Here is a 14607-nt window from a genome sequence, read left to right on the forward strand (position 1 = left end):
GCAGAGCCAAATATTTTCATTAGGATTTATGAATATAGGTCAGAGTGAACACCAATGGAAAAAAATAATGTAAATATACCATATATGTGAATGAAAAATCAGTGGGTCAATTCATATTTTATCTTCTAATTCAAAGAGTCTAACTTCATATTTTTTTTCAATCCTGAAGAAACTAAGGGAACCATTATAAAAAGATTAAAGCAAATAATGAGATTACTTCTGGAGCAATAGAACTTTTGCATATTCTAAGTCTCCATGAACAGTTTATTTTGAGAATGGGTATTCAGTGTTGGACTATTTTATTTCTGCAAAATTAGTTGGAAAGATTTTTAGATTGCATTTCTGGTGTGAAAAAAAAATGGTATAGAACTTTTAATTGTGTAATTTTTTTCCTTGAGCACTTAAATGGAAGATAATTTGCTTAGTTTCATTAATAGTTTGCATTTTACAGCAATCTTTGTTTTATTTTTCATCTTGAAACCTTAATTCTTCCTCTTCATGCCAGGTGTTGACAGTGTTCCTCAATGGTGCCCAAAAGTCTGTGTGATAATATATATTTGGTAGAATATAAATTGCAAAATTTCTGGAAGGATTTTGTGGGTAACTGTGTATTTGTACTGGCTGACATGAACATGGCTGGTAGTTTTCTTTCTAATTTTACTGCAAATTTCTGCTTTCCCAGAGGGCCAAAAAATTTTCTATGACCTTCCCCTCCATTACCTGTTCATAGGCAGCATAGACAGATGCTAAATATAGATTTTTATGTGTAGAAAATTCTCATATGGGGATTGTGCTGCAAAAGGAAGGCAGTAGTGTTCCTAAATAATCTTATTAATATGCAGAGAGAGAAAATCTAATCAAGGTAATCATCTGCAATGTTCTCATACTGATTAGGAATACACAGAACCTCGCTAGGAGGAGTATTAACTTCTGTTGAAATTAAAAAGTAAAAATCACTCTGTGTTATTTTTAAGCAGGGAAATAGCAACTTTAGTTCAACTTTAAAAAAAATACCTTTGTGAATTATCAATGATTTATGATTTTATATCAAAATTTTAACAATTTCTGTCAGCAAGTGGTTCTGATGAAGATAGAATTCAAAAAGAGTAGGTGAAATAAATTTGTTTCAAGTGATCTGTCTATATGTACACCCTTCTCAATTATTTGTGAAATGAAGAATTAAAAATGTTTAATAGAAACAAGATTGTTGAAGAAAGGCAGGAGAAAAACAGCCGAGAAAACTGCATTTTTGGAGCTCAGAAAATACAAGAATGACATAATAGCTAATAGTAAAATTTTCTTTAGCTTTAGCAGTAAGATGGAAAGAAAGGAAGAGTGGGGCTGCTGCGTGGAAAGAACTGAGATAAATGGTCTTTTTCAGTTTGCCCCTAATTTCAGAGTGCATTTGACATGGGGTGGCCGGTTAGAAAGGAGGAGATGGCAAGGAAAGGGCCAAATTCAAAATGGAGATAAGACTCAAAGTGCTTCTCTGTGCAAATAAGAGGGTGTAACAATTTCCATCCCAGAAAGGTGAAAGAACATGTATTTAATGGGTAGGGCAACTCCTCTCTCTCTGTGAGTCTGTCAGGTGTGCTGTACTGATCCAAACGCTGCAATGCTGTTAAAGAAAGGATAAAAGTGGTTGGAGCAAACAGAGCCCTTATAGTCCAATTTCAGAGCCATACAACTAGAAAGAAGGAAAGAAAAATTCTAGATTTGGAGATCAGTGGTATGTCATGTCAGACTAAGTTAATAATGCTTTTTAATCAGATAATTGATTTTTGTTTTTCTGACAAAGAAAAAACAGTGGATCTAAATTTTTCTAAGTAAAACATTTGATATGGTACAGCAGTGGGAATGTATTACTTAAACTGCATTCTAGTGTAAAAATTGTATTAGTAGGTCAGGAACTATTTGAAGAGGTGCAGCAGGCCATGCTGAGAGATTATACTATTAGTGTGAAAGGTAGTGACAGCTAGCTTCTGAAGAATTAGGCTTAGTAAATAGATTTATTATTGAATTTAAAATGGGATTATAATAAGAAAACTTGGTAATAATAAGAAATGAGAAGGTATTACTCTAGAAACAGAGGTACTCCTCTAGATAAAGGTATCATACACAAAGAACCAAGTGGCTTTGAGTAGAGTAATAGAAATGGGATGGTGTTTAATATGCAAGATCATGTGCTTAGAAACTAATACAGTGGGTCACTTTAAATACCTGTGATTGATTCAGGACTTCAGAATTATTGATTTGACTAAAAGCATGGTATGGAGAAGATACAATCTGAATTTGTTGCTGTTCCAGGCTTATTGTATGTTTTTCGTCTGTGTGCAAAATGTCACTTGTAAATATTTATAAATCTTACTGTTTGGCTTTGGATGTAGTTTCAGGTAGAGATTAATTACATTTAATGAGAGTGATAGCACAAAGTGGTTATGCATTCATTTCACCAAGCTCTGCATTTGGTGCACCTGGACTGAAGTGTTGGGTTGACTCTGATGAAGTACATCTATACCTTGGTATTTTCATTTTGATTGAAAGTGCACTGGACTTTTCTGTTCTAGAATCTGATTTAGACTGTCCCATCCATGGAACTGGTTAGTGAGCAGAATGGAGTGAATAGCTTGGTTATGTTGATATAGGGGTAAATTTTTTTTTTTTCCCTCCATCAATTGATTTAAAGCCAGAAGAAACACATACCTTTTAAAATCAATAGTCATTCTTAGAACAGATTTTGTATGTGGCCCAGCTGTACAGCCATGCATTCTCTGTGGAGATGATGCACAGTTTCTATTCTGAAGAAAAAATTTCTGGTAGGTTTGTGGAGAAATGTGCTGAAGTGTAACAGCTGGATTTATTTTATACACCCAAATAGTGTAGCTGCAAGGTGCAGCTGTTGGGAAAGCAGTTCATGTGTCATGGCTGGAAAGTGGTGCCTGATTTGTAGCAAGTTTTACCCAGACTTTTGGGACTCATTTATCTGCTAGTATTAACCAAAAATATCTGGAGAATATCACTATTTTTATGAAGCAGAAAAAAAAAATGTAGTAAGGAGAAAACAGAAAGAATCTTGAAACCAGGAGGAAAGTGCTTAAGTTTAAATTTTAATGCACAGTTAAGAAATAAACTTGTGTCCACAGTTTAGAAGAAAGTTAGGAAGTGTAATGAATTTTCCCTGGATCTAAACTTTTTTCCAAAGAAACTGGGTCACAAGAAACATAAGTTTCTCACTCCTGCTTTGTTCCTGACGTGCTTGTGTTCTTTGGTTGGTTTTCAAATTGATGTGGGCAAGCACAAGCTCACGTGGAAATTTGTACAATTTGAAAGACTCCATTAAAACCAATAACTGTTGAGCGGGTTGTGAGTACATACCCATCTCTCTGCTGCAGACATACCACACTACAAAATAGATAAAATGCAGTCACCCACTTCATATTGTGCAGAAAAAGTGGTAGCTGTGTCTAAAATGAAGCATATGCCCTCTTTTATTGCTGCTTGAGAAAATGATGAAGATGGCTTTAGAAGCTAGGACATATGCTTAAGGTGTGTGTACACACACTAGCCTGAGTAATATTTTTCCTATAGTAACATGCTTTGCTGAAACTCTTGCTGGCATGGTTTTTTCCTAGCAAGCATTCTATCAGAGGAGCTAAACTGTGTTATCAATAGACCTATGCCAGTCTTTACCAGTAAAAGAAAGCTGTAAGGATGAAAGTGCTCTTCCATGCAGTCAGGCATAGCAGAGATAGTTCCAGATACGTTCCAGTCACAATGGGATGTGTGTGACATTAACTCAATAGGGGCTGATGGTGTTTCCCAAGAAACTACAAAAGGATTTTATCTGTCAATCATACCAATTTAACGGGTAAAACTGCAAAAGTAAATATGTTTTAATTTGTCTTTGGGAAACTAAAAGGAGTACAATTGGCAAATTGGGATCTATGCCTGAGTTTGTATTTCAAAGCCATTTCTGTCATGGAGACTTGCTCACGAATTCAGATGATTAATCAAATAGTATGATTTTTAAAACTACTGAACATTTAGAATTGAAAGACTCTGCATTAGATTAGAGTTGTTTTATGTTTACTGCTACTGTTTCTTATTTGATATGTTAAATAAGGATTATCTGAAATAACAGGAATATTTCTGAAAAGACAAAAGGTGATGAACAGTATGATGATGTTCCCTTGATGAAATTAGTAAACTTATGATATGCTTATTAAAATCAAAATAGAAATTTATTGCAAACATATAATGCTGTCACCTGGACATGATTTAATTCCATATCCTGGCCTGTTGGCTCATTGAGTAACCAAGTATGATAATGTGTTTAAATACCTAAGTTGCAGCAACAGCAGGAAATGGGGTGCATCCCATACAATATAATATTCCAATTCATGGAAACCCAGATGATCACAATGGCAAGTATAATTATTTGAGCAACAGCAATATTTTCCTATGGATTTTTATGCATCAATGTATAAGCTTTAATGTCTGACACTGTAAACTCTAATTAAAGCTATATTCATGATTTAGACTTTTCTGTGTCCCTAGTATGTTATAAGCTCTGATAATAAGCCTGCCTCTGTCCAGTCACCTGTCTCAGACTTTTAAGAACATGCTTGTCTTTTATTGCTCTTTTAAAATCTGTTTACAACTGGTCAATAGATTTAAATTAGGAAATATTGAGGACAGACTGCAGCAGCATAATCAGATAAGCAATGTTGAAGACTGACTTACATGAACAAAAGGTAATGACAGTATGAAATTTCTGATGATATTTTGTCAAACTCTTTGCTTGGATCATTGTTTTTAGAATACATGGAGCATGATTTTATTTTTTTTTTTTGATCAGCATAAAAGATAACAAGCTAAGCATAGAAATAATAAGATATATAATAACACTAATACATAATAACAGAAATAATTAAGAATACTCAAGAATAAAGATTTTCTAAATCTCCTGAAGATATTAGAAACATGCATGAAAATGGAAGTATGAGAAGAGAAAAATGTAGGTATTTTGCAGAGTCTTGGGCCATGGTTTAAACAGGACAATAAATGCACTATATTTGTGATCCTGTGGATACAAATAGGTACTGCACATTTTTCAGCTTGGAAACAAGAGTGCCGTTAGCAAGATAGGAGCAGCCTCTTCTTAGGGAGTTCAAGTGTAACTGCAAAATGAAAAAAATTTTAAGAATTATTTTTCCTTCTCACATGCTTCTTCCCTGAGTTGTTGTAGGCCTCCCATTAAAAGAATCACTTTTAATTTGATGGAGAGAAGTGTGCTAAATTGTGCTTGATGTCCCTTTGGACCTGGTTTTGAAAATTTATTTGGAAAATCTTATTTGCATATGCAAATTTAATTTCATGGTTCAGCTTTGTGGAAGCAAATTTTTATGCTGTGTCCTCCTTGCTGCTTCTCTGGAGGAATGCAAAGGTGAAGGAGATGGGCTGGGAAGAGAAAAGAGAATGCAGCAAAAGGAGTGGGTTTGATGAAGAGGAAAGAGTTCTCATGGGCAAAGACAAAGTACAGAACTTGGCCAGCTTCCTCACAGAGGAAATGGAGGGAAAATATTGAGATACAAAGAGCAGGAGAGGGCTAGAATAGGAGACTGGAGATTTTGAACGACCCAGGGAGTTGAGGCAAATTGTCCATAAATAATGGGAGAATGATTAGAAGGCAGCTGGGACAGTTCCAAGAAATGGAATACATGAGGAAAGGAGAAGGTATGTTTATGATGAGTGAGTCAGTGAAGTGGTGGCTGCTTGCAGGATGCCAGCAACAAGGGAAGAACTTGGTACACAAGGACTGAAAGGAGGAAAGTGTCTAAAATATGGGTGTACTTGCATGATTTACAAGTAGGAGCAGAGTTAGACATGTGGCCCAGGAACAGAAGAGGACAGCAGCAAAAGCTGCTTTGCTGCGCTGTGAGGCTTGGTAAAACTGGAAATTCCTCAGCCTTAGAGGTCTTAAATCTTTACATTTCTCTGCTGTCTGGAAATGTGTGAAGATGCTGTCCAGGTGTGAGGCTCTGCCTGATTTCTCTGCTGCCATGTTGTATAAAACAGCTGAGTGCTGTAGAGTCAAGCAGTACAGGTGTGTGCTCTGCCTGCAGCTGTTCAAACCCTGCTAGGCTGGTGGGTTGCAGGGCTCCACACAGCAACATCCCTGTCTGACTTCTCAGATCTTTGTTTGTTCTTTTAACATTTTAAGTGCAATATTTATCAATTCAGTCTCAAGCAAGTTCATCTGGCTGGATGGTAATGAAGGACTTGATCCTTTCATGCCAGTTTCATATATCCTTTTACATTACTGAAGTTTCTCTAGAGTCCTTTTCATACAGCTTGTTATTCTATCACAGAAATATTGTTGTATGCCAAAGAATTAGTCAAAGTTCTTGTAAAGTACAAAGATAATTGCTTAATATATTTCTCTTTTCATCTCTGTGGTCAGAACTTAACCTCAAAAATGATATAATACAGCATTATATGAAATGAAGTAGGCAATGAAGTTTCTCATGTTTCCTAAAAAGGAAGAATAAAGTGATATCTAAAGACATATTTAACATCTTTGTCTTTACTTTCAGCATCCATAGAAGTAATTAATTTTTCATTTCTTATGCACAATGGAGTTATAAAATTGATTGTTTGTATAGGTGGTTGAAGTTTGAAGAAGATGTAGAGGATGGTGGAGAGAGGTGGAGCAAACCCTATGTTGCCACACTGTCACTTCATAGCTTGTTTGAGCTGAGGAGCTGCATCCTGAATGGCACAGTTCTTTTGGACATGAGAGCTAACTCCATAGAAGAAATTGCAGGTATGTATCAATGTTTCATGTATTGCTTATAAAAATTATTTAATAAAAACTAAATGCATACCAAGAAAGTTATTGCATAATAATCAGTTCAGTTTAGAAACTCCTAGGAAATGTTTTTCTCAATGTACTGGAAAAGAAACTCATGTCTGGCACAGCTAGTAGATATTCTATTTATATTTTTAATGTGGAATCTGCCACTTTAAGAATCAGTTTTTGAATAAAGAAGAAAATGAAAATGGAAGAGAGAGGGTAGTTTGGTTATGTTTAATTAGAGCTGGCATGTTCTCTGCTCCTGCTATGCTGCCTCACGTGAGTGAGGCGTGTGCTGTCACAAACTTAATCTACTGCTATGCTAATTGCAGGCAATCTAGATAAAAAACCCCAAAATATAGGGAAGTATTTATTGCAATTAAGTTACATGAAAACAGACATGTCTCTGAGTTGAGAATGAAATCAGGAGTAATGATACAGTGTAAGTTTTAAAAAGAAATTTTAGGTACATAAACTTCTCAAGATAAAGTTGAGTGCATTTTTTTCCAATAGAAGTTTATTTGGCAGTTCCAATTCTACAGTTTGTGTGAGCAAGACAAAATATAAGTTTGTTTGGATAAGTTTGGATGAGTCTTCTCTCCCAAAAGTATAAGCGAGATTGAGACTACATGCCATTTCCTGCTTTCCTGGTGTTTCCCTTAAAGACTGTAATTAGTTTAGGAAAGATACAAAAGACAAAGCAATAAAATTTTCTAACACTCAAGATTATCAAGAAAACGACTTTGTGAATGATGTATAAATCTATGTAAGTCCCATATAAAATTAATTTTACTTATTTAAATTGGAGGGGAGCTATTGTTTGGTGGGCTATATTTAACAGTGGAATTAAAATTGGCTCAGATACTGGTAGCTGCTCTTTGTATTTATTTTTCCCAAATTGTTTATGTCAAACTGATGCGAGATATTATTAATACAAATCTGCAGAAATTTGTGTGGGTTTCTACTCTGCTGAGATCTGATTCTTCCATGACTCATAGTCTGAATTAGACCTTCAAAATTTGTCTTGATAAAGATAAAATATAAACATGAAGAATAAAAAGCAGCTCATTTGAAAGAACAAAGGTGTCTATCAGTATGTTGCTTTAGTATATATTTATAAAAAATTAAGAAGTACTTTGGTCAGCTACTTGATGTTCTTCTATTAGTTTTTTGCTTAAATGGTACACTGGGTTTTTCAATCTTGACCTTTGTATTCTTAATCCAGAAATCACTCAACTTTGTCTGTAGTCAGCTAAGAAAGCCCTTCCAGAATTGTTTTTTAAGTAGGTAAAAAAAGTAAGGATGAATGCAAAAAAGCCCCCAACTTCAGTGAACATCCTTTCCCCCCCGTTTTTGGAAGATATTGTATATTTTCCAATATAGTGAGGGCTCAATCAATTACTGTTTATAATCTCAGTCCTTACTTTTAGTGATTTTATTTCATTTAAGTTGGCCAAGGATTTCCACATTTGTAATTCTAATGTTGAAACTCACCAGAGATGTAAGTTGTTCTTCAGTGGAGAATTTAGGGAGTTACCCTCATGCTATTATAAGTCAGCCCTAGTTGTGACTTATCCTGGTTTGTTGATTAGGAAAACGTATTCTGAGAAGAGGCTTTAGGATGACTTTCATTAAATGGCATGTACCAGTTTCATTTAAAAGGTATGTGTTGTTGTGGCAGATTTGGATGCATTTTATTGGTTGTATTATTTGCTTGAAGTAGTAGGTATCCCTTTCTGGTGAGGTGACCTGACACATGACAAGGTCTGCGTGGGTTGTTCTTGGTCTTCGAGAGATTATGTTTTTCCTCCTCTGCAGGTTCAATAAGCAATCAATTCTAGTTTTTATAAAGCTTTGTAGCAGGTGCTTTAGGCAAGTGAATCATTGTGCAAATTACTTGCGTTCTGTCAGGTTTCTTTGAAGAGATATATTTTTTTCCTATCAAGAAAAAAAGTAGCTCAAGACTCAAGAAATAAAGTAGATACTCCAATTGCTTTTCTCTCTTAATATTACTTGTGCTGTAGCAATGCCGTTTAACTTCTCTTCTGTAGGAGAGTTTGTGTAGGCTATGCCCTACAGTTTTAAGGGGTACTTCTGGATTAAATTTAATTCTTGTGCTTCTGATTAATAGTTTAAGCTTTTGATTTTTTTAAGGCAATCTTTTGATAATTTTGCTGCATTGCTATAATGCATCATCTTTTGAGAACAAATACATTATTTGTGTACATCCTCTTATTTGCCTTTGTTAGTGAGAAATGTGTGCTGTGTATTTATTGGTAATGTCTTGCTATCTGGGCTATATTCCAATATCAAATTACATTGCTATTAATGCAATGCCAGTCTTCATATCCTGAAAGAGATGTACTTAAATTTTATTGCTAAATTGAGACTAAGAATTCCTATTTGTTTTAGTCAAGGCTTTTAATCTATAAACACTCACTAAGGCATTAAACTCTTAGCACTTAGTCCCTGAGAATTTCTATTATTAAGTCTGTATTTTAGAACATTAATGGGCTTGTGGTAAAATGTACAGATGAAAGCTACCTTTGTAATGTTTGCATGGTTTCCAGAACCATGTCTTTTGTATTTTATCCCTAGAAACACTGACAGTTCTGCATAAAAATGTTTTGGTACTGTTTAAGTGGTGAGGATTTTAAAGTCATCCTCTATTCCAGCATGTCCATTCTCTATTAGGTCTTTTTCATTCCAACTGTTGTATTTAAAAATTACTTCATCTACAAGATTGTATATTTCTTTGGACAGGCACACAATTTCTTTGTTGCAAAAGAGCTTTCATACCTATGATGCTGAATTCACAGACAGCATCTTATTATAATACAGAATTCTGAGGTGAATTCCCGACACTGTCATCGTACATCAGAACAGCATTTTTGTTCCTGAATTTCTCAAATTGTTTTTAATTTTTGTAAGATGGATTTTGCTTCTCTTGAAAAGAGCTCATTTCCTCAGCTGAACTTTATCCTGTTTAAAAATGCAATTTTTATTGCACATATTTTAGGGGAGTTATTACTAATTCTAATGTGTGACATTATTTTTTTATATGTCTTTACATTGACTCCTGTATCAGTAAGTTAGCACTCCATGCACAAGGAATTCCTTTGAACGTTATGTAGTAATATTTTATCGATCACTTCTGTATAGAACATATGCTAAAAGGAAGTCTGAAAAATCTATGTAATCAAAACAGTTTATTTTGGAACTTGTCTCTTGAGGATGTATTTGCCAGAATCTGGCGGTACCATTAGAGAGCAGCTTCACTGTGTTGTTCAAGTTGGCAGATGAAAATGTTCTCTTTTGATATTTTCATTTAGTTCCTTTGAAACCATGTAGAGTCTCAGATTACCATCTGGTTTTTTGATTATAACCACTGAATGAACCCAAAAGGTTCCTCTATTTAACATATGATGCCATTTTCTGTTGTTTGGTTCAAAAACTATTCAGTCCAGCCTTTAATGGCAATACTTTCTTTACAGCATGAGCCACAGAACTTGCATATTCTTGTAGTTTTCTGTGAACAAATGTCAAACCTTGTCAAATACAAACGGTGGCCTTTGTTGCACAGTGGAGCTTTGGCGACTTGCACATATTGAAATATTCCCATTTATTTTAAATGGTTTAATTATAATAATGGTTGCTTTTTAAAATTAAATTTTAAATCGACCCTTTCTTTCCAATCCTAAGATCTGGCTATTTTTTCCTGAGCAGTCTTTTGTATGTTCCTCACGATTGAATTTTCAATCTGTGTAACAGCTTAATCTTGTGATTGAGGTCACCAGGCTCTGTGCTCAGCAACTCAGGGCATTACATTCCAAGTGTGCAATTTTATCGATTTCGTTAATATCATGTTAAGCTTTCAATCTGAACAAGTCTTCTTTTACCTTTGTTTGCTTTAAGCTATATTATTCCATAATAACCACATATTTTACTGGCTCAAGTTGAGATTTTATGTCACTGGAGTCTTTTGTTTCATCTGCAGCTCTCACACTGTGTTATGTTTCTGACAGTGCTTTTATGGTACATTTAACTTTTATTACGAACACTGTAATAAAGGGTAGGATTGCCTGTGAGTAATCTGCTTCTCTGTTTGACCCTACACCTGTCTTTTGTTCAGCTTTCACCTTCTTGCTTACCAAGGTTTCTGCATTTGTTTGATTTATTTTCAGCTTAGCATGTGGTAATAACCTCTGCAGAGAAACTGTCAGGTTTTGTTCCTTTGTGGGTAAATTGTAGATATCGTACCAACTTCTAGGTAGCACTGTCTTTTTCTGTGGTTGTTATTTGTTTTCCCATGCTAACAAAACTGTAGAAATCTTTTTAGATTGCAGAAGTTAATCTCAGCTTGAAAAATTTATTTTTTTATGAGGCATTCACTGTGCCTGCTGTTGTGAATTGCAAGCTGGGAATTTTGGCCTTGTCTCTGCAATTTATGGTTTTGTGAAATGCTTGCTCTCGTTCCTCACTAAAATGATCTACTGTACTTTATTTTAAAAAGCAGACATTTTTCATACTTTCTTTTCTTTTCAAGTATGTTAAGTGATTATTTGAACCAAATAATTTCAGGTAAAGCTGGAAACAGAAGCTGTGTCTTGAAGCACTGGAGTGCTCTGCCCTCTTGGATGAGCTGCTAAATCTGCCAGTTTAGCTAGCTTGTTTATAATCACCCTGTAAATGATTTAATGGGTCTTGGTTCACAAGTGCAGCCCAGGAATCCTAATTGTTTGTATTGCTCCTCCTGCCTGACTCACTAGGGAAGGATATATTTGGGTTCCTCTTTAGAGACTCATGAAGAAAAAGGACAGTGCTCCACCTGATTGTCTTCCATAAAGCAATGAATTAGGGTTGCTTTTTATTTTCTTCCCTGTCTTTAAGGGCAATGACCACAAGCCAGAAGGACTTTGGCTTTTAAATTAAGTTTTGCAGCTATCACCGCAATTGTGATGCACACAGAAGCCTGTGTTTTTTATATTTTGTCATTAATCTCTTATTTTGTCCTGCAACTGTACAGTTATAATATTTGGAAGTCTGAATACCAGCACCCTTGCTGTTGTATACTGAATGCAGTTTCTGCTGTAAACTGTCAGTGCCAACCTACATCAGGAGAATATGAGCTCAGTAACTTCTTTTTGGACTTCACAAGTATTTTGATACAAATGCAGTATGTTTTCTACAAATTTATTCTATATTTCACCTGAACATTCTGTGTGTTATTGCACATGAGGTGATGAGCACACTGTGAACCTGGTGGGGAGCGAGCTGTTGCCACACTTGAGAGCCTCCTTATTGTCCATTTGCCTGGACCTGTGGGGACTCCTGGAAGCTGCAGTGTGTAACACACCCCTCCAGAGTGAGTGGAGGCAGCCAGCCTGCTTTTGCATCCTTGCCGACTCTAGAGGTGGGACAGATGGAATTTTCTTTGCTGGGCCACACATGAGCCATCCTGCATTTGAACAGATACAAATTGTCTGCACCCCAGTGCTGGAACTCGCAGCCTGGGTAAATTGTTCACAGGTGGTGATGAGCAATAGCTCAGTTACTGTAATAGCTTGTTAAAGTACTCACATTGCTCAGATTTACTCACAAAATAATTTTATACAGATGATGTATTGTAACTGAGTCTGAATGGAGAAAACATTCTTAAAATGATAGGAAAACCCAAGTTTCTTTGAATTCTTTTAAATGACTGGGTCAGGGAGAGTATCTGTTTTTAACAGCTTGAAAAAATTATTTCATGGTTCCAGTCTTAACCAAGATCACTTACTGAAGAAACATCCTACTTTATCCTACTTCTACTGTCTTGATGTCAGCAGAAATGCTACAGTGTGAGCATTTAACAGAATGGGTAACACTGTGCTGCTGGATATTCCACAGGTTCCATATCCTTCTGAAAGCTTCATATGGAAGTGAAGCATCCTTGAAAAATGGAATGGTAAACTGTGTGTCTGGCTAGAATTGGGCTGTGCAGAATTTAAAAGGATATTCAAGAAGAAAATTCTTTAAAACAAAGATTCTTTACTACTTCTTTTTTTTCATATGGAGTGTGAAGAAATGGCTGCCTGTTCTAGATACAAAAGTGAAGACCAGGGCTTTGAAAATATGTACAGCTTCAACTGATATGAAGGCATTTCTACTTACAGGATTAAGTGATTACAGTCTATTTTGAAAATTAAATGTTTTAAATGCTCCTTTTGGCCTTTTCCTCTTGGAAATTAACAATGCTGCTTTTGTTTTCAAGGCAATCTTTGCAATTAAGGGTGTTACTGATATTGCAGGGGCCTGGGCTTTTAAAAATATTTTGAGAAGCTTGGGAAGAAATTGAAAAAAGAATCCCATGATAGAGGTGGATGGACACAGTCTTTTTATTCCAGCTCATATCTGTGCAGGGCTTGAAAAAAGGGTCAAAATACAGCAATCTGTCAGAAATTTGACTGTATTTAAGCTCCTACAGCTGCTACTGCAACTGGGTCTATGTTAAAAGAATGACAGCTGGAAGGAAATACCAAGGCAAGAAAACACATCTTCACTCTTTCCAAAACTGAATACATCTTCTCCTATTACACATAGTAGCAGTGCTACAGTAAAAGGAAAGCCATTGTAAAAACCCAAAAATCTCTAGGTAAGCCATTTTCTTCTTTCTGGCAGGAAATAAAAAACTGCTAGTCACCACACTGGCAACAATTCTGTGGCTTCTATGGCTGTTAATAAGTCTAGCAGAGCATCCTAGGGGAAGGAAGAGGATAAGGATTTGATTTTCTTTTTCCTGTCATTTTCTCTCCTAAATGGATAAACTTAAATATTGACATCATCCTCAGCAGTTAATATATTTTAATATTTTATGTGAAATATACTGTTATTCCAGGAATGACACTATACAAGTAGAGTTGCACTTATCTGTAAGCAAGGGTTTGACCACAACCCTAAATTTATGTGTCCTAAAGGAAACCTTTTTTTGAGCTCTTCCTTTGGATTCATGTACTAAGGGTGTCTAAAGGCAAGATAGTAATATCCTTAGGGCAGAAGTGTGTCTTAAAAGGCATTAGAGTTGAGGAGGAAAATAAATATTTTTCTTGAGCAGAAGATTGGTTTCCATTTGTCACGTGTTGCAAATTCTTGTCAGCCCTGTGTCTGATAGTGCACAGTTGCTGGGGGGGATCCTGTGCAACATTGAAAGCCTGTGCCTGATTCTTCATTGCAAAGCTCTGGATACATCGCTCATGGTCACACCTGTTGGCAGCTGCATTTACCTGGACCCCATCCTTGTCCTTCTGTGTGCATATCACTGTAGATGTCAATGTAGACTTGCTGGTAGCCTCTCCATCACAAGTGAAACATGCAGGTTTCTTCTTGTTCAGCTCTCAAGCAGGTGTGTAATACATTGGCTTGTTATGTTGATATTGAGAGCATCAGAAAAACTTGTGTATTTTGAGTGTATATTCAGTGCATAGGTGACTGTTAGCAATTAAACTCTGCTTTTAACCAGCATGGTGATTTAATGCATTTTATTATCTCCCATTGCTCCTGGCTGTTATCAAAGACATGACAAATAATCTCTCTACTGATGATGCATCTGCTTTTTATTTTTCCTGCTCTGCTTGCTTTTCCACTGAGTTTACTGGCAGATATGAATCTGATTCCAGCACAGAATCATGAGCTGTCTGGATTTTCAGTACAAGAAGTTTTGGACTCAGCTTATTGTATCACTATTTTTGTCCAGTACAGTTTCTTCCAATTGA

General features: G+C 35.7%; 1 protein-coding gene across 20 annotated transcripts in view; it reads left to right on the forward strand.

Annotated features, from left to right (window-relative positions):
• SLC4A10 (solute carrier family 4 member 10) overlaps nt 1–14607 on the forward strand; it is a 184200-nt gene that overhangs the window by 112843 nt on the left and 56750 nt on the right. For all 20 annotated transcript variants that reach the window (XM_072932145.1, XM_072932147.1, XM_030278354.4 and 17 more), the window contains one exon: nt 6666–6826. In XM_072932145.1, the coding sequence (XP_072788246.1) occupies nt 6666–6826 (161 nt within the window). The remainder of the gene's footprint in view (nt 1–6665; nt 6827–14607) is intronic.

Source organism: Taeniopygia guttata, chromosome 7 (genome assembly GCF_048771995.1).
Source record: "Taeniopygia guttata chromosome 7, bTaeGut7.mat, whole genome shotgun sequence".
In the NCBI taxonomy this organism is placed as follows: domain Eukaryota; kingdom Metazoa; phylum Chordata; class Aves; order Passeriformes; family Estrildidae; genus Taeniopygia; species Taeniopygia guttata.